Raw genomic sequence first — 19096 nt, 5'->3', positions numbered from 1 at the left:
CGTGGCAAGAACCAGAAAGAGTAAAGAAACGTTTATAATGTCATTGGAAGTAGTGTTACTGTATGGGAAGGAAATCTGAAGCTGTGCATCAGTATTTGGAAGACTCAATTAAAGAATAACATCAGTTTTAAGACAGATTTAAGAAGAGATAACATATGCATTACCCTTCTCCACTTTTATTTTTTTCAATTTATGGAAATTTCATTACAAAAAAACCCAACTTCTAATTTAGGGTTTGATGAATTTACAGCTGTATTTTCCTGTGATCTCTGTACAACACCCTGAAAGTGCAATCAGCAAAACAAACTGATGAAGATATTCTTGGTTTGTGCCTGTTTGGTACAAAATTCAGGTTGAACAACAATCATCCAGTCCTCTGTTTGAAAAGCTTAGTTCATCTGGGGAGTTGATGTTTTGCACAGTTAAAGGTGTGTGTATCATCAACAGAAATACGATTTAGATGGACTGGATGTGTTAAGGAAAAAATTTTAAAACCAAACTTTCATCTGCATTGCTCTGCAGGGACGTGAGCTATGAAGAAAACATCATTAGGAAAAGTTTTCATTTGTATTGGTCAGTAACTAGGCAAAATTACATACCAGTCTCCATAATAAGTACAAAATGAAAGGGTTCCTCCATTCCAGGTTACTGAACAGGTTTTATTTACTGTTCAGAGGAAATAAAGTAAAATGCACATAAAGGAAGAAACTACAGTATGTTCAGTATTGTATTGCTCATCTCCTCTTGAAAATTGACTCTAAGGGAGTAAAGAGACGCCTAAAGCCCGGAATAAAAATATACAGCAAGATACTGCCACTGTTACATTTGGAAGATATGGACCAAGCATTCTCTGGTTATGTCCCTCCTTGGGAGACGATTTCCTTCACAGACATTGTTTTAGTCTTAAATTATTCTCCTTGTGGTGGCATGGGAATTTGCAGCAAGGTACTAGGCTTAGTTCTATGTAGAAATAATTTTTTTTCAGTATTATCTATAAGCTGTTTAAATTTTAAAAAGACACACTTGGGTCAGAGACACTGCATTTTAACTTGCTAACACCTATGGAAAAGTTTCCCAATAGATCTAATTTAATGGAGTTTTTTTAGGACAGAAGGAAGGAATTGCATTTTTCTAAATGTAACAATGCTCAAGGCAAGAAGAAAGTGGTTTTAATTAGCCCACACTCAGCAACCCACTGGTTTCCACATGGAATTTTTTAAATCATTCATTTAACTAGTAAATCAGTCTTCCCTTAGTTATGTTATTTTTGGAAGCTTTTCAGGCAATACCTTCAGAAGAATTAATCACCTGATTATATTACAGATTAAACGCTAGATAAAGGTGTGAGGAAATGACATTTTGGTCATGATTTTTATAACAAATTACTAAAACAACAGCTATTAAGAACAAACAGAGCCTGATTTTCCAAAAAAATCCCCGCCACAACTCATGAATAAAGCAGCAGACTGTATTTTTCTGGCTTTCCATATCCTGTAGTTAGTCCTGAAAACCTTAATTAATACATAGGAAAAGCACACATATTACTTATTTTGCTCAGAACTGCCTTCCACCAAATTGTACTTTTTATGTCCTACTCTATAACACTCCTTTAAGAAGATCAATACAATACAAAGATTACTAACTTCAGTTATTCATGTATCTCCTCTCCCTTTTTAAAGCAATAGAAATGTTATTAATTTCCAATGGCAGAAGTTACTGGGAGTCATAAAAGGCCACCACCATAGAGAATTTCCTGCAGCATGGCAATGAGAATTTCCCAAGTACTAACTGCTGTACCATTTTTCCCATCCTTGACACCAACTACACTGCAAGCACTTTTGAGGGAAAGCTCTTTTTCTCTTGTGCTTCTACAAAGCCAAGCCCAGTAAAGCAGGCCACACTGTTTGGGAACTAGGAGTAGGAAGAGATTCCTATTTGAAGTAGAGAGCAAAAGGCTAACAAAACAGTGTTGATTTATTATCTGCATTAATCATTCCTCTGTTCTGTATCAATTCTGTCTGTTCAGAATTTGAACAATGTTCAGTTTCCTATCTTGGAACAAATGAGAAAAAGGAAAAAAAGGAACATATAAGCATTTACTACTTTGGCCACTGGTACGTTCTCTCTGATTTTCCATTCCTGAATTACCATTATAGGTCTTCACTGCAAGGCCAATTTAATATTTCACAAGACTAGGTCCAGCTCTCTGATAAGCCCTGCTTCTCTTCCAATTTGATCAGTGAGTACCACAGCGTGATATCATTGCTTCAAACACACCATATGTGCTGAATCACTAGAGGCCAACAATAAACAGCGAAAGCATGGTGAGAACATTTCCTTCACATCAAATTACATACATTCTCTGTAGAATATACAGATCAGTCTGTTATAAACCTCACATTTAACTTATCTTTAGTATTTTCTGATTCTCTTGATTTATTGCAGTGATCACAGCACAGCAGTCAAAAGTGCTTTGTGTTCAAAACTGGGAAGTTTTCTGGATGCCAACACGCCAACAGAGGTAAAATTAAAGCTTGTAAGTAGCTATTTTCAAATGGTTGTGATAATATAAAATACCAGTAGAGAAAGCATTAGGATGGACATGGGACAGTCACAAAACAGAAGACATAAGAGAAGAGAGAGTTGTATAAAATTACCTGTGTGCACAGAGAGTTCAATGCCAGCATTCAGAAAGTAGCATGCCAAGACTGATACTCTCTTGTAAAGAAGAAATCCCTCATCTGGATAAAATCCTTTTCTGCAAGATTATTTCCCTCTGCAAGACTGTATCACAAATCCATATTCAACCCTACCTCAACATCTACCTCATTACAAATAAAATTACCTCTAAAAATAGGCCTCTAATGGCACTTACTACAACATTACACAACACAGCCAAGATAAGAGGTTTTTTCTTTCCCAAGCTACTTGATCCCATCTTCTCCTACAATTGTAACACCACAATCTGAACATAAGCTAAACATCAGTGACACCACTTAGATCACAATTTGCTTGAATTTTAGAGAGAAGAGGTATTTCAAACTCAATTGGTAAATCGTAATTTCTGTTCTTATCAAATCTCTGTTCTTATTAAACAAGCCCACATCTCTCTCAGAAGAACAAGATGAGATTATAACATTTACATCTTACATATTGTTTGTTTTCCCCCCCCAAAAAAAATCTAAGTGGGCATCATAAAAAATAATTTAGTCCAACATCCCTATGAATTTTAAATTTAAAATCCAAATCCCCAAACCAAATGCAACCTAAAACAAAAAAGCTCTGCCTTGACTCAGAATACTCCAATTACAAAACCTCCTTTTACGCCTGTTAAGTTGCAAAGAAAAACAAAAGAGTATTTTACCCTACAACTCAAAATGCAAGCATTCTGAGAAGTTCCAGAAATACAAACTATACAATACACAGTAGAAGTAATGTAAAACTGCATTTAAAGACACCAAATGTGCCATTTCTAAAAGTTGCATGGAGATTGAATTCTCCATCCTTCAGGTTTTTCAGACCCAAGCAGATAATGACCAAAGAAACCTGGTCATGCCTTCTGAGTTGGCCCCATTTTGAGTAGATTGGACTTGAGGTCTCCTGACATTATTTCCAGCCTGAATCGTCCCTACAATTTCTTATATGGTTTGCATGCTAATTGTTATGAACCCTGTTCTTGCTTATGACAATAACTAAGATTGGAGCTTAAACCTTTCAAACAGCACAATATGAGTAACTGTCCTTCAGAAATCAAAGGCCATACATGTTACAGGAAAACAAATACTCTAAAGAATTTCTGATACCTTGACTGATTACTGACTTACTGGTAGAAGCAAATTAAGAAAAATTTGAACACAATGAGAATAAACATTTATAGTCCCAAGTTTATCATGCCAACAAAAGCCTGGGCAATTGTTAGTGTCTACATAAGAAACCGAGTATTTATCTTACAATCACAAGGTAGATATGCCCCTGGCTGCTCCTTCCTAAGATCAGGAGCATTAGTTGGTATAAAATGAGCATTGAAACTCCCAAGGAACAACTGAGATCACTCTCCTGATCTGCTGAAGGACAAAATAGAAGCAGTACAGAAGACAAGTTTCAGAGTAAACAGCTACAGAACATTTAAATCGCTGTGTCTGATGCACTTGGGAGTCTCTCAATGCAGCCCAGGAGGGTGGGATCTGTAAGCTACAGAACATGTCAATTCAATCATTTGTGTCTACTACAAGTTTCTTTTCATTTCTCCTCCTTCCTCTTCATTCAGAAAACATTCTAAAAACTCTCATACTCATCACCCCCTCAATCAAATACCTTATTTATACAGCAAAAGGGGAGGGGTTGAAAAATACACAAGAAAATCATGTTCTCTACACTCCAGACAATTATCTTCACTGAAATGCTTTCTTTGGCCTGTTTTTCTCAAAAGAAATTCCCAAGAATAGGAAAGCTTAAAACATTAAAGGTATTTTGAATATCCAAAAGATTTTTATTTCATGACATTTGCTAAATGGAAAAACTTCTTAAAAGTATACTAGCATTTTAAGATTACAGCAACTGATTCTTCATTTAGAAGGACAAGAAAGATTCGAGTTCTCTTTCCAAAAGGCAAAACACATTCTTGGCTCACACTTACCATTTTCATCTCCAGCCCCTTTCCGACCATCCTCAGGGGAAACGTGCACCAGCTGCAGAATAAGGGGTCTCCGGGTGACAACTCCAGTACCTCGTGGGAGCAGATCCCTCCCCACAAGACTTTCCAACACGGAACTCTTTCCACTGCTCTGAAAAGTGGAATACAGCTACATTACTTCCTGAAACATAAAAATACTGTGATATTTTAGATTGCTGTCATCTGGTTTGCACACAGCACTCTGTTTTGTCTTCTGCTACAGAGTGCCTGAAGGAGCATATGACAGACTCCTTGCAGACACAGCAGAGCCACTGCACAGGCACTGAAGGACACAGGTCTGCTACAAGCCAGTAACCATCCAAAACTGCTTGGGATACTCGTAACAGATTTGTATCTACATGGTTTTTACCTCTTGAGGTTAAACTAAACTCATAATAGGTTTCAGAAAAATTAATTTCCTATATAAGAGTTTCTACCACAAGCATCAAACTCTCCAGAAACAAGTCTGGCAAAAAATGCTTTTCCTTATAATACTCAGAAAGAAATTCAATGTCTTCTACCACGTCATTTTCTAACATCTTGTAGTAAAACTGCTTTGTAAACTGAGGAATTTAGTCCTATTTGTCAGAATTAACATGGGTTGGCTGTATTGATACCAACAGCACCCAATAAACATACCTTAACTATGCATACTTGAGTACATTAGGCTGCTACAATGTTATATTCCTCTCAGTTTGAGGTTTGCTTAGGTAGGGTTTTTTTGTTTGATTGGTTTTTGGGTTTGTCTTTTTTTGTATAATGTAATGGATCAGCTTGGTAAGTACAGACATTGTTTTATACCCTAAACATAGAAACAAACACTGTTTCATGGCATCCCACATACTCAATCCATATATATATATATTGAAGTATTTATGTAACAACAAACAGTAAAAAATTGAGAAATACTGAAAGACTGTGAAATTATAAATAGTCTTTGAGAGACTACAATTAAAATGTTCTCCTGCAGAACGTTTGTATAAGATTCACAACTGCTCCAACAAGCAGCTGTGAAAACCTGTGTTTTAAAAGTGATTCCAGACAAATAACATATTAAAACCAACAACAAAAAATATGCCCAGCTATGTCAACATAATACTCCATCTGATTGAGAAGAATTTGTCTTTTTAATTATACTGTATTAAACTCTTACAGTTTTCTGCAGCTCGAAGTCTACATAGTGATGCCATGAGAAAGCCTGTTCTGGCAGTCACTGTTACCATCTAGGAAATGTTTCTGTATTAATGCAACTACCAAACAATTCTCTTGTAAAAAAACACACAAACAAGAAAGCAAAACCAAAAAAAAGGAAACCAACAGATGCTTCTGACAGCTGGAATGTGCATTATGTAACAGCTACAGAACCTCCATTCAGTCTACCAGTTCTGAAGTAACAGATTTGTGACTTCAAGCAAATTACAAGTACATAACCTAGAATAACATGATATAAAAGAAGTGATGAATATCCTTAAATCTCACAAATTTAGTGACATTAGGTGACTTGTCTAAAACTGAAAAATAGATCAGAGGTTAAAACCTATAGAAATATGGTTTATATGCAGAATGACAAAGTAAGTACTAAAACACAAGAAAGTTTGAACAGCAACAAATGAAAGCCTTCTTTTATTGTACCACTTTATTGTATGTGCTTTATGGCACAGAAAAAGAGATGTTTTATCAAAAGTATCATTTGTCTTAATAGGCAAATAACACTCCAGTGTAGACTATGTATATTTTTCAAAGTAAATCTAAATCACATATGGCAGCAGTAAGATCCATGGTCTAGACAGACTTGGAAAAAGAACAGGGTCAAACAGAAATACAGCCTTATGAAGATTTGGTTTTCCTTCAAAAGACTCCCCTAGAAAGTTATTAATAATTTTCTTCACCTGTCCTTCTCCAAACCAACTTTGGACACCTCCCTGCAAGCAGCTTGTAACAGACCCCTAGGCACTGAACTCTTACCAAATAACTTAAGAACAACCTGACCAAAGCATGAACTAGGTCTGCAAGCCTCCCTGAGACAGTTCCTGTTCTGGCCCACTTCTGAGGAACTACTGACATTACAGACTGTGAAAAAACAAACTTCACAGAGACAAATAAAAAACCACCTCTCAACAAACTTACTTAACACAAGTGAAATGCCTAACTAAAAGAATGAGAAATGATAAATGTTAATCTGTTGCATTGGAAAAAATCCCAAAGAATACCAGTGTTTCATTTATTAAAAAGATTTCAAACATTAAGAGGCATCTGGATGTGGTACTTCAGGATATATTTACGGGTGATTATGCTGGGTTGATGGTTAGACTGGATGATCTTGAAGGTCTCTTCCAATCTTACTGATTCTGTGGTCTCTTGAGCAAGATTTTCTTAGGCATGGGAAAAATGATCACTCAGTCTCAGAAGGCTAGAGATCAGACTCAGATGAAGTGGCTTCTCATAAACATATAATCCAACACATACGGGATAGTAACAAACAGATGGAATCCTTATCAAGAACCTCACCACGAAAGGAAACCAAAATCCATGGGACAAGCTGCTGCTCACTGCTGCTCTTAAGTCTCTCCAAAGGAGTGGTAACGCAGGAAGCTAAAATCGGCACACCAAACTATGTATAGAAGCAAACCACTGTGTCTTAGACCACTCCCAGCTACCTCTGGATAAGGAAGGAATGATCTGGAGCCTTTGCAAACACACTAAATGGAACGTTACAGTACCCCATGCATCAGGAAATTCTTTCAAATTGCATTACACTCCCAACTAAAGCAATCTGTTGCTGGAATACAATTATCTAATGACGCACTTCTTAATCTGGACTCCTCAGCATCCCTTACCAAGAATTGTCTGGGAACATGGTGAGGAAGGCAGTAAACACAAAGCTGATCTTGTTCTGCCAGTGGGAGGAAGCAAGGGATATGGGTCTGATAAGAATACAAAGTCAGTTCAGCCAGTTCTTCATATAACAGATGTCGACAGACACTAATATTGATAACCAAAGGAATTTTAAGGAATAAGTCTGCAAAAGTGTAACACTGGTTTTGTCATTTCATTGAAACGTTTGTCGCAATTTCAAGCATGGACTGAAATCCATAAATTCATTTCATGATGGGTCAAAAAAAGCACTAACAAACTAACTTTTCATAGATGATGAGGCAGATTTTCCCTCTGAACGCTAATACATTATCCTAATTTGAAATATCTATTAGCTGGGATATCTAGAGGAACTTAATAGAGGTTGCTCAGGAAAAAAAAGGGGGGGGTGGGAAATACAGGAACATCTTGTGCCACTCCTTTAACCTCTGTGTCAAACTACCATGGCTGAGTGTTTTACACTCTGCTCTGTCAACCCCCATTAATCTCACAGAGACACACCTGAGTCTGGTGGATGGCAAAGCCCATTTTCACCCAAAGTACTAAGACACAAAGAGACTTCAGTATTTTACGTCATATATACTGTCAGAGTATGTTGAAGCCTTATCAGCATTCTCACTGCATCTGTAACACCTGTATGTTCATCTTTGGTTTAGATTAATCTGAAGATGATGTTGACAATAAGGGATTAAGGACAGTCACTGGAAACAATTGTGCACTTACCCTCCCAAATTAAAAAGCTGCAATCTTTAAGAAATGTGATCCACTCCAAAAAAACCAGCACCTCTACTTTTAACAGTCCTCATGAGGTTGCTTCCCTATCCTTCATTTCTTCTTTACTTGTCCCTGCATGTTTCAACTGTGTGCACTTAAGTATCAAAAAGCATTTGATCCCATCCATTACACTAATTCTTAAGAGAAAATGTGGGTTACAGTATGCTGCATTACAAACCACAGTTTTAGTAATTCAGAAGCAGCACGCAGCAAGTGCATGATTTTATAATTGTTCAGCTTCATTAACAGTCAGAGATGTTATTTTCAAAAATACTTTAGGGCTGTTGACAAGTCAGATGGAAGAGACTCCATCTTGAAAATGCTGAAGTAACACTATGAACAATCACTCACATTCATCCCATCCATTTACTTCATTGGCTTTTTTTATTCTATTTCCACACCCTCCATTAGCATTACCATTTTAGGACTCTTGTGCCCTACACCAAACAGAACGCAAAGATGTTTTCTCTGTATCAAAAACAGAACCCTGACCCAACCCTCTTGCACCACTGAGTTATTCTCCACTTTTCACCCAGTATATAGAGACAAAGGCCTAGAAGACCCTGATGGAGAAGAGCAGGGTAAAGAAAGATCAAGCACCTCAGCCTTGTCCATATTCACTGCCCCTAGATCGCCTGTCACAGTCAGCAGCAAGCCTGTATTTCCCTCATTTCTCTTTTTCCTTAACTCCTAAGGCAGTGCTGGAAGTTCCTGCTGCCTTTGATGCCCCTACCAGTAGCAGTGGCTTTCTCAATACCATCTCTGCCTATGCAGGCAGGATTTTTATAACCCTGAGCAAGCTTGTTCTCATTTCTACCTCCTGCATGAGTCTGCTGTGCTGACACTGTCATCAGTTCCCTCAGTACTGCTCTCCTTAGACCTCCACTCATTTTCCCAAGCAGGTGTATGGACTATTGCTTTCTGCTCCATGAGGCTGTGCTTTAAGGAATGCCAGGTCCATTGTGATTCACTGTCCTTTAGCTCACGGGGTCTCACCAATCAGCTCAGTAAATAAGCAAAGTCTGCTCTTACTCATGAAGTCCATGAAGCATGATGGCAAATTAACAGAAGGCTCACCTGGAGTCTCAGAGATGTACAAGAACCATCAAATTTCTTACAGTCACATGCCCAGATTGTTGACTGTTGTGTATTTCAAGTATTATTAAAATGATAATTGACTTGAATCAGCTGCAACAAATTTCAAGTCATCTTATAAGCATCCCCTGTCTATCTCTGTCTATCTTTAGCCTTCATAATGCCTTTATGGAACCAACACATGCCACATCATCTGTGGGAAAAAAGCCTTGTTAAGGAAACGTTCAATAAACTACTGGGAAACTTCTAAAATAAAGATTAGTTGAAAGGAGTGTAAAATTTAGCTCATTGCTTTTGAACAGGGCAAACTGCTAAGTTTTTTTAAATATTTCATCCAATAGGGGAAAAAAAATGCAAAGAACTCCTGCAACACAACACAGGCTTATTACAGGACAGCACAAGAAAACAGAGGCAGCGATGTCAGAATTGTCTATGACTTTTGGAGTGACAAAAATACAAATATTCAAGAATGACACTAAAGAACTGTGAAGAGACTTCTCAAGGAGACATAATGATTCCTGAAGAGTTCTATTAAGCAAAGCAATGCATCTGGTTTTGACAGTTGAGATGAAATGGTGGCAATTTTGCAGTTTCTGTCATAGAAGAAGTATAGAAGTCCTGCTGGTAAATCCCACTCTTGGCGATATATACATATAGAATTCCCTAAATTTTCCTTCTATCATTGGGAAATAAAAGCTAATGTACTTGTGCTGTGATCTCATCCACAGGAATATTACTCACATCAGTGCTTTAAAAGGTTATTTGCAATAGCCATCCCAGAGGAGTTCAGCCCACTGTAACTAAAGAGCAACAGTATTTTTTCTTTCCTTATTTTGCAAATACAAATTATTCTAGAATAAAAGGTGAGTATACATGCAATTTCAGAGCAGTTCCATAAAGGAACTGCTTTGGTTGGGACAGCTATTATAATAAAATTTTCCTATTCAAACTAGGCATGTCCCAAGCTAGGCTGGTTCTAACAGCTAACAAATTTTAAAATTTATTTACTAATCAAAAAAGAACGTGAAAGCTATAAGCAGGCTAAATGAATTATTTTAAGACATTGTTTGAAACAAAATAACACTTCTAAAAGATGCAAAAGATACAACAGGCTGTTCCCCCACTTGAGAAAGCAGTAAAACCAGCATAATGCATTACTCGTTGCAAAATGCATGCAAGATCTTGTCCAGACTACAAGACTGTTGTTCCTGCAGGGCATTCCCTATTTACTTGAATAGAGAGCTCTCCTGAATAAGTCAGGGAGAGACTCAAAGTAACATGAACTACCTCCACATAAAACAGCTTATAGCAGTAAGGAATGCCAGCACTGGCACAGCTCAGTCAAAATTCTTCAGAAATGCCTCATTTACACCATAACTGTAGACACATGCCAAACAACTGAATGTAGCAATGATCTGCAGATGTTTTCTTCCTCAGTACATCAATTCCCAAAGCACTCCAATAATTCACTTAAGAAAAAAAAAGCCTCATCTAAATAGAAACAACTTACAGACTCTCAGTTACATCATGGAACTATGGCATTTGAAGATTGACATTTGCAAGCCAGATATCCTGACCTCACATAGTATTGTGCATACTCCTATAGTCATGACTTGCAGTAAAGCAAATCAACAGAAAGCCAACTTGCATATTCAAATTTTAAAAGTTCTAAACAACAGTACTATTAAAACAAACCCAAAGCCCAAATCTCTAAGTTAGTCAACCTTCTGGCTACCACACAAACAAATCTTTTCCAAGAACTACACAGTCATTTTCTCTCCAGATTGTGAAAAACAAATGCCTGTGCTGTCTGTTGTGCTCCTCCCCTCCATCTTCCTGAAGATATGTTTTCTTTGCACTGTGCCCCCTGGACAACATACAAGATTCACCTGGTCTAATTAAAACACCAGTTTTCCAAAAAACCACACATGCCAATCACAAGACAAACAGGATCCTTGCAGTAAAGCATCAAAACAAAACAAAGCATAAAAACAAAACAAAAAAAGAGAAGCACAAGACTTCTTTATCCACATCATTCTACAATTGTGAATTCTGTGCAGACTCTCCACTCTTCCAAAATAACCAGACATTTCAAACAATAAAATTAGTATCTTCTTCTAAATGGTGTTTAATAATGCTTTCATATAAATAATCATAAAACGCTAAAATGCAGGATCAAGTTATTAGACCTATCATTTTATTTTAATTCATATGAAGTCTACAGATAGAAACAGTGAAAATGCCATCCCTTCCATCACAGAAACCTTCAGGACCCAAAAATTTCAGTTGCTCAGAAACACAGGGAACCCATCAGAGATAAGAAAAAGCAGAACACTAAATGCTGTTTGCACTATATCATATCAGCAACAGCATTTATATTATGTCTGGTCAATGTAAACAGCTAATTAATGTCAGTCTCACTTTGCTGCTTGTCTGAAACAAACAGCAGAACAGTCAGGGCATGACTTGACAGGAGCAAAGGATGGCAAAAAGGAAAACAGTTACACCCAAAACCAGAGACATGTCAGATATGCAAACAAAGAGAAAAAAAAGGAAATCAGGTAGTTTAGAAAACATTTGGGAGCAAAACCAAACTGTGCCCAGCCAGCATGGAAGCAATGATCTGGTTACATCCTCTATTCAAATGTAGATAAAAATGAATTTTTGGATCTGCTTGAATTGCCAGGAAAGATCCTTGGACAAAACAACAACAAAAAAACCCAAAGAAAAATCAAAACAAACAAAGACAAACTCATAAAAATCAAACCAACAACTCAGGAAGAGAGGAGGGAGGAAAACACGGTTGTGCTTGGCATGGGGTCTTCCTGGTTGCTTGGTACAAACTGGAGTTTCCTTCACCTCAAGCTGGCTTTTTGCCACACAATGTAGGCTATACTGAATGAGTTAAGTGGCTTAAATTTCTGTTCCCCTGCCAGGGAAAGTCACCTGAAATTTCAGACCAAGGCACCAGTCTGTCTCAGATGGGATGCTTTGATAGCATCTGCTGGATTCATCTCCTTATCCCACTAGCCAGGGCTGTACATTACCTTCCCATTGCTGTCAACTTCCTGACAGCCAAATTAGCATTCCAACTATTTATCTTACCAGAGTATAAACTTATACATATTCAAGTGCTCAGACTGTGACTTCAGATCAAGAAACTTTCCACCTTACAATAAAAAATGGTTTACCATTAGCAAAACATGATACTTACAGCAAACAGTAAAAAAAATAAAAATAAATGTAATGCTCATCTATGAGCCAATCCCAGAGGAACATCCAACAGAAGTCTACACTAAATACTGCAAATTACATCTCCCCATTTAAAGTCTCAAAATTGACAGAAGACTGAACAAAAGTACTCCATAAATGTACACATGAAAGGTCACTCTCACCTGGGAGCTCCATCAATTTCACTACGATGTCTCTACTTCAGTTAACACTACCAAATGCAAATAAAGCCCAAAAGGTGCTTTTATAATGTTTATAGTTAAAAGAATTTTGCTACAAAGCTGACACTAAAGTTTGTACATAACTAGGTTGATAAACTCCAAACTTATTCCAAGAACTAATGGCACATAAAATAAAGACAATTCATTTTTACCTACTTCTAGGCAAATATTTTGTTGTCTGGCTGGTTTTCTTCAATTTATTCTAAATCTTTTGCCCGCTTTGGTAGTGTAGGCATTTAATTTTTGTGATACCACCAATCCACACAAAAGGCCATAATTAACCAAATTACTTTTCTCCCCCTTACCTCCTTTTACTGTAGTTTTAATGTATTTGATTGAGGCACGTCAATACCACCTTGTTACCCCATACAAATACAGTGCACAAAGCATTTGTATAAACCAGAACACTGAGTATTACAGTGCATTATTGAACAATTATTTTTTATATTATATTCCTAACCTGGACACCTTTCTTTTTTTTTTTTGCTATTCAGTCATACAGTTCTAAAAATGGAACTGGAATACTGAATTGGGGTAAAAATAGAACACCTATCCAGGAATGGCAGCAAAACCCTGAAACAGTGAAGAAAAATTGGCAGTCAGAAGGTGTCCTCTGCGTTCTATCAGCACAGTCCCCAGTTTTCTCAAATGACCCTGTACTAGGATACAGAAATTTGCACAATATTTATGGGGAGAATGAGAAGGAATTCTCATATGACTGAGTGGCAGGAAAGCCCCTACAAGTCCAAGAGGGCATCTAAATGTGCAAAATTTACTGAGAAACAGTTTGCAATTAGCAACAAAATGTATCTAGAAAAAGGAAAAATTACATTATTTCAATTGCTCAGGGTACAAAGGAGGTAAGAAATGTATCCCAAGCAACAGAGGTGGGGGAAAGGGAACAGGGGAAACAGAAAATATTCACAGCTGAATTATACTCTAGAAAAGAAAGAATTCACTTAATGCACAGAATGAGAAGCAGAGAAAGATATAAGCACAAAAAACCAAAAGGGTAGACGAGAGAGAAAAATAAACAGAAAACCACTTCAAACAGCATTTTTGCTGAATATGTAAAAAGGTCATTTAAAAAAAGTAACTGACAAATTGGAAGGAAAAAGCGTAACTCAACAGAGAATTACAGAAACCTTAACTGGTAGCATTTGCTTCCTACAAGAAAAATGGAGGTGAAAAATTCAAGACTGTTTATTGTGAATATTATTCAAAGATGAAAAAGCAGAGACAGCATATGCCAGTGGGGTACAGATACATCAGCTCTGTGAGCAAACTTAAAGGCCACACAGCACTTCACAAAGAAACAATACTGTCTGAAAGGCACATGTCAAAAAAAAGGAGCCAAGCTACCAGCAGCAAAACTATCAGCCCTAAGGCCATATGATGTCTCCAGAAATATGGTCTCTAAACTAACTTCAAATTAATAGATTAATAACATTTTATTTAAACTAAAACCAATTGCATTAAATAACCATCCATGTAATTACTATGTCAGTAAAGGCAATTTTTTCTTCCAACAACCCTGACTAAAACCAAAAAAACCCAAGATACAGCTTGCTAGATATTTTATACATTTTTTTCTGTAGTCCATAAAGGACTTTGTTTTGGTATTATAGGAAATTTCATGCTGATTCATGGGGGTTCATAAATATTGTGGTTAGAGCACTGAATAGATATTGATACTGATGTGGAGATTACTGTTTTAACTCACAGTATTTACTTGGGGAAAGTATTTACAACTAGGAAAAGATAACTGGGACAGAGATGTTTAAAAGTATTTTTTAAAAATGCCCCATCAATGTATTTCATAAAGTAAAATCAGAAAAAATACTTTTTTAGTCTCACATAGAAAAATGTCATTGCATTTACATACACGGTTGGTATTTTAGTAAAAGTCCTGAGTAGAGAGTACTTGGTATTAAAGTCCTTGGTAAGCAAGCTATTGTCAAGGAGCACAGCACATTCAATAGATATTTAAATTCACAAAAACAAATGAGAGATCCATTAGCTTCAAGTTTCACTTCTGTTGAACACTTCATCTTCTACTCCCTTGTGACTGCTGCAGTTCCAGTCAGGCATGTTCAGCTGCCAAAAGTTCTGCTGAGGAGCAGTATCCCATTTGAATAGATATGAAAGGATCTGAGCTATCTTCGAGCCCAGGGGCATTACCGAGCTCACACGCACGTGTAGCAACTGTAGCAGCCAACAGTCGCTGGCCTCGCCTCTCACCTTCACTCCCCATCACCAGCTAAGACAAAGAGTCCAACGGCACAAGAACTCGTGGGAAAGGACAACCACCAACGCCTGCAAGATGCCGTCCTGCCACCACATCCCTTTTATTCGGCCCCCGCTGTCGAAGCAGGGAAACCACGGACCGAGCAGCGATGGCGGTCACGCTGACGCACCGGGGCGGCTGCCGCTCCACGAGTCCCCCGGCGCCAGCCGCGCCCCCGGTGTGCGGGCCGGAGCCACGGCAGCCCTGCGGAGCTGCCGGGCCGCTCGCACCGCTCCGGAGGAGCGCCGAAGGGCGGGCGGGCGGCGCACGAGGCGCTCCCAGCGGAGCCGGGGTGAGGCAGCGGAGCCGCGGAGGGCGTGCGGGGGGGACGCGGGCACCGCGGGCGTCCCGCCCGCCCTCGCCTGCCGCGTCCCCCCGTGCCCTTGGCGGAGGCAGCCCCGGCTCTGCAGCGGCGGAAGCGCAATGGACACCCCGACCTTGCCCTCCCAGCCCGGCCCGCCTCACCTGCGTGCCCACCACCACGATCTGCGGCAGCTGGATGATATCGGCCCCCACCGTGTTGAACACGTCCTGCAGCTTGTTAATGACGGGGATCAGCGCCTCCATTGCGGCGGGCGAAGGGACAGGGCGGGCGAGGCGTCGGCGGTCGATGGACGCGACGGGTACCGGCGGCTCCCTCAGCCGCCCCCTGCGCCTGCCGCCATCGGCGCCGGCCCCCGCGCACGGCCCGGCCCCCGGCAGCCTCTGCGCGCCCGCCTCGCGCACGGCGCCACCGCCGGGCACCATGGGAGTTGTAGGCCCTGCGGGTGCCGGGGCTCCTCCCGGGCCGCCCCCTGTGTGCGGGGCGTCACTGTGGTCTTGTATCACAAGGCATTGCGGGTTTTATTACACAGAATCACAGAATCAGTGAGGCTGGAAAAGGCCTCTGAGATCGTTGGGTCCAGCCTGTGGTTGAACATCCCCGTGTCAAGTAGAGCAAGGCACTGAGTGCCACGTCCAGGCCTTCCTTGAACACCTCCAGGCACCGTGACTCCACCACCTCCCTGGGCAGCCCGCTCCAATGCCCAATCACTCTTTCTGTGAAGAAATTACTACTAATGTCCAACCTCAGTCTCCCCTGGCGCAGTTTAAGACAATGTGCTCTTGTCCTGTAGCTGTCACCTGGGAAAAGAGCCAGACTGCCCGCCTGGCTCCAGCCTCCTTTCAGAGGTTGTAGAGAGCGAACAGGTTCCCCCCGAGCCTCCAGGCTGGACACCCCCAGCTCCCTCACTGCTCCTCGCAGGATCTGTGCTCCAGACCCTTCCCCAGCTCCACTGCCCTCCCTGGGTGCCTCAGGTGTCCCATGTGGGCAGGCAGGCCTCATTCTGCCCAGACATCACCAAGGAAAGGTGCTGAATGGTAAATCACCAGCGCTTCTGCTGTCACAAAGCCAACAGAGCAGGAGAACGAGGCTGCTGGGGCAGGGAAGAAACATAATGGAGATCATTTCTCAGGGAAAACAGGACTGGAGATCTGCTCCTACAGACTGCACAGTGAAAGGAATATTCTTCTCTTTCTGTTCACATATTGAGAATTGCAATGGACACACGTAGAACAGCTATATTTATTCTGTTTGCTTTCTTGTTGATATTTTTTTTTTCTGTGAGACAGATAATCTACTGAAATTCTGTAACTTAGATGTGTAATAGTAGGTTAGGTTGAGGTGTCTTAGGAAGTGGCAAACTGTGTGAGATCTTATACTCAGCTGTGTTACAAAAAGAGACAGAATGAAACCAGAAGATGACTTGTGATGCGAGATCACAACAAATAAGCTGTCTCATCTTCAAATGTCTTTCCTTTGAGTGCATTTTCTGAAAGATAAATTATTAATATGTTGGCACTGAGTTAATCTGGACTTTGTTCTTTCTTATAAGCAACAGAGCAAAAAGGCTTCTAAAAGTTTCAAGTTTTGGATGGCATTAGAATTCTTGTTCTATAGAAATTAGTCTTTTCAAGTCTTCACGTCCTGAAACACTCAAATGTTAAAGGAAAGAGCAAGGATATGTCTTCTTATTTGTACATCTTTTCAACAGAGTTTCTCATTCTTGGCCAAGCAGTTTCACACTGTTTATCAGAGGGATAATATTTTGTGATAAAAGCACAAAGATGGCTAAGCAAGTTGAAACACTCCAAAATTCAGTGTATTCAGCACAGAGTGAAGCAGTTAATGCGTGTAAAATTGTGGGAGCAAGGTCCTGAATGATTGGTGAGGACTTCCTGTCATACAAATAATTATCCAGTGGTTTCACCCATTAGCTCTCAGCATGCTGCAGCCAATGGCTCCCAGAGATCATTAATACCAAAAGGCCATTTGGCATCTGCCTTTCCAGCTTCCAGGACAAAAGGAAATGTTTATCTGGAACAGCAAATAATCTTTTTAAAAGGTTTGCTGTTCTCTGTCAAGGCTGATCTCCTCTCCTCCCTAGAGTCTCTGAAAGGCAAAGAAGGAATGGGAAAGGAAAAGGAAAGGAAAGGGAAAGGAAAGGGAAAGGAAAGGGAAAGGAAAGGGAAAGGAAAAGAGCATCCCAGTTGCACAGGACAAGAAGCTGCTGGCTCCCAATGAAGATAGATAATACCAGCTTATTTCTCTATGCAATTCTCTTTTCTCCTACCACTTTTATTTTCCCTATGACCTCATGGACACCCCATGAAATGGAGAAAATGAAACTTGGTTTATGTCTTAATTTAGACCAGAAGTGGGACATCTCAGCAAGAATGTAAAACTGGAAGAGGGTCAGAGAAAGACACAGATGATGAAAGGTGTGGAACAGCTTCTATATCAAGACCACCTAAGAAAGGCAGGAGCTTCACTCTACAAAAGAAATGGCTCAGGGTTGCAAGGACCAGAGGTCTGTGTGATCATTAGCAACTTGGAGTGGGTGAAAAAGAATCAGGTTTCTTTACTCTCCCTTCCAATAAAGGCATTTTGGGAACATGTAATGAAAGCAAGGGCCAGCTCAGAACAAAACGAAGACAGGAGCCCCTTATGTGCTTTGGTGACCTGTTGAGCTCCTTGCCAAAGGATGCTGTAGACAGTAAAACTTTAAATTGATTCAGATGCTGTACAGATTATTTTAAGAAGGAGAAATGCATTGCATGTATAAAAACAGCTCTGTAAGGATCAATTCTAGCTGGGGCTGTTTCTGAGCTGACAATGTTTGCAAGCCGGGAGAGCAGCATGCAGAAGCACTGTGTGCTCACCCATTAGCCTGTCCCACTATGGCTATTCTTAGGATTTTATCAGTGTAATATTTCAAGGAGCACACAGAGGAAATATCAGTTGCTGAACCAAGTTGAGACGAGCCAGCTTGCCCTGCAGAGATGCTGAAAGTCCTGTCCAGGGCTGCATACACCAATGAAGAAACATAATGGAGACAGAGGAAGTGAATTAAGGAAGATATGCAACAAGAAAGCACTAAAGAAGATATAAAGCTAAGAAACATCAAAATGCTAAGTTTTATGCATTTTACATTTCTGGCTAAAAAGTGAGAGCCAGAAATACCTCTACTATGAAGTGTAATGGCCTGCACCAACAGTTACCTCAGCCCTGTTGAAGACAGTGCTAAAGCAATGAATATTTTAACAAGCAACGGTTATCTGTAGCTTTAACTCTAAATTTCCTTGGCTGACTCACATTGTACTGAGCAAGAAACTCAAAGATCTGATAAAGGCAGTAGTAGTCAGACTGGTTATTTCAGTTAATTGACATGAGGATGCAGGAACTGCCACACCAAATGTGACCTGATATCAATCTACTTCAGGACCTCATCTTTAAATTTTCCAGCATTAGCCTCTGGGGAAAACATACATACACAGTAATAAGATCTTCTCATTCCAAAACTGTCTGTTAAATAATTTTGTTATTGCTGTGAGATCTAGAGTAGACAGTTCAATATTTCTTCTATGTTACTGCAATCTAGATTGCTTTATTTAACATATAAT

The 19096-nt window shown here is 39.7% G+C and overlaps 1 protein-coding gene across 5 annotated transcripts in view; it reads right to left on the bottom strand.

The window, feature by feature from the left end:
- Positions 1-15845, bottom strand: part of DNM1L (dynamin 1 like) — a 34977-nt gene extending 19132 nt beyond the window's left edge. For 2 of the 5 annotated variants that reach the window (XM_033057270.2, XM_033057272.2), the window contains exons 1-2: positions 15620-15833; positions 4637-4784 (exon numbers count right to left, since the gene is read on the bottom strand). In XM_033057270.2, the coding sequence (XP_032913161.1) occupies positions 4637-4784; positions 15620-15721 (250 nt within the window). In that variant the 5' untranslated portion in view covers positions 15722-15833. Of the gene's footprint in view, positions 1-4636; positions 4785-15619 lie in introns of those variants that run through there. The other 3 variants (XM_033057268.2, XM_033057271.2, XM_033057273.2) reach the window with 3 other exon arrangements.
- Positions 15846-19096: the final 3251 nt, after the last annotated feature.

Source organism: Catharus ustulatus, chromosome 4 (genome assembly GCF_009819885.2).
Source record: "Catharus ustulatus isolate bCatUst1 chromosome 4, bCatUst1.pri.v2, whole genome shotgun sequence".
Classification (NCBI taxonomy): Eukaryota; Metazoa; Chordata; class Aves; order Passeriformes; family Turdidae; genus Catharus; species Catharus ustulatus.
This window is presented reverse-complemented; position numbering and strand designations above follow the sequence as displayed.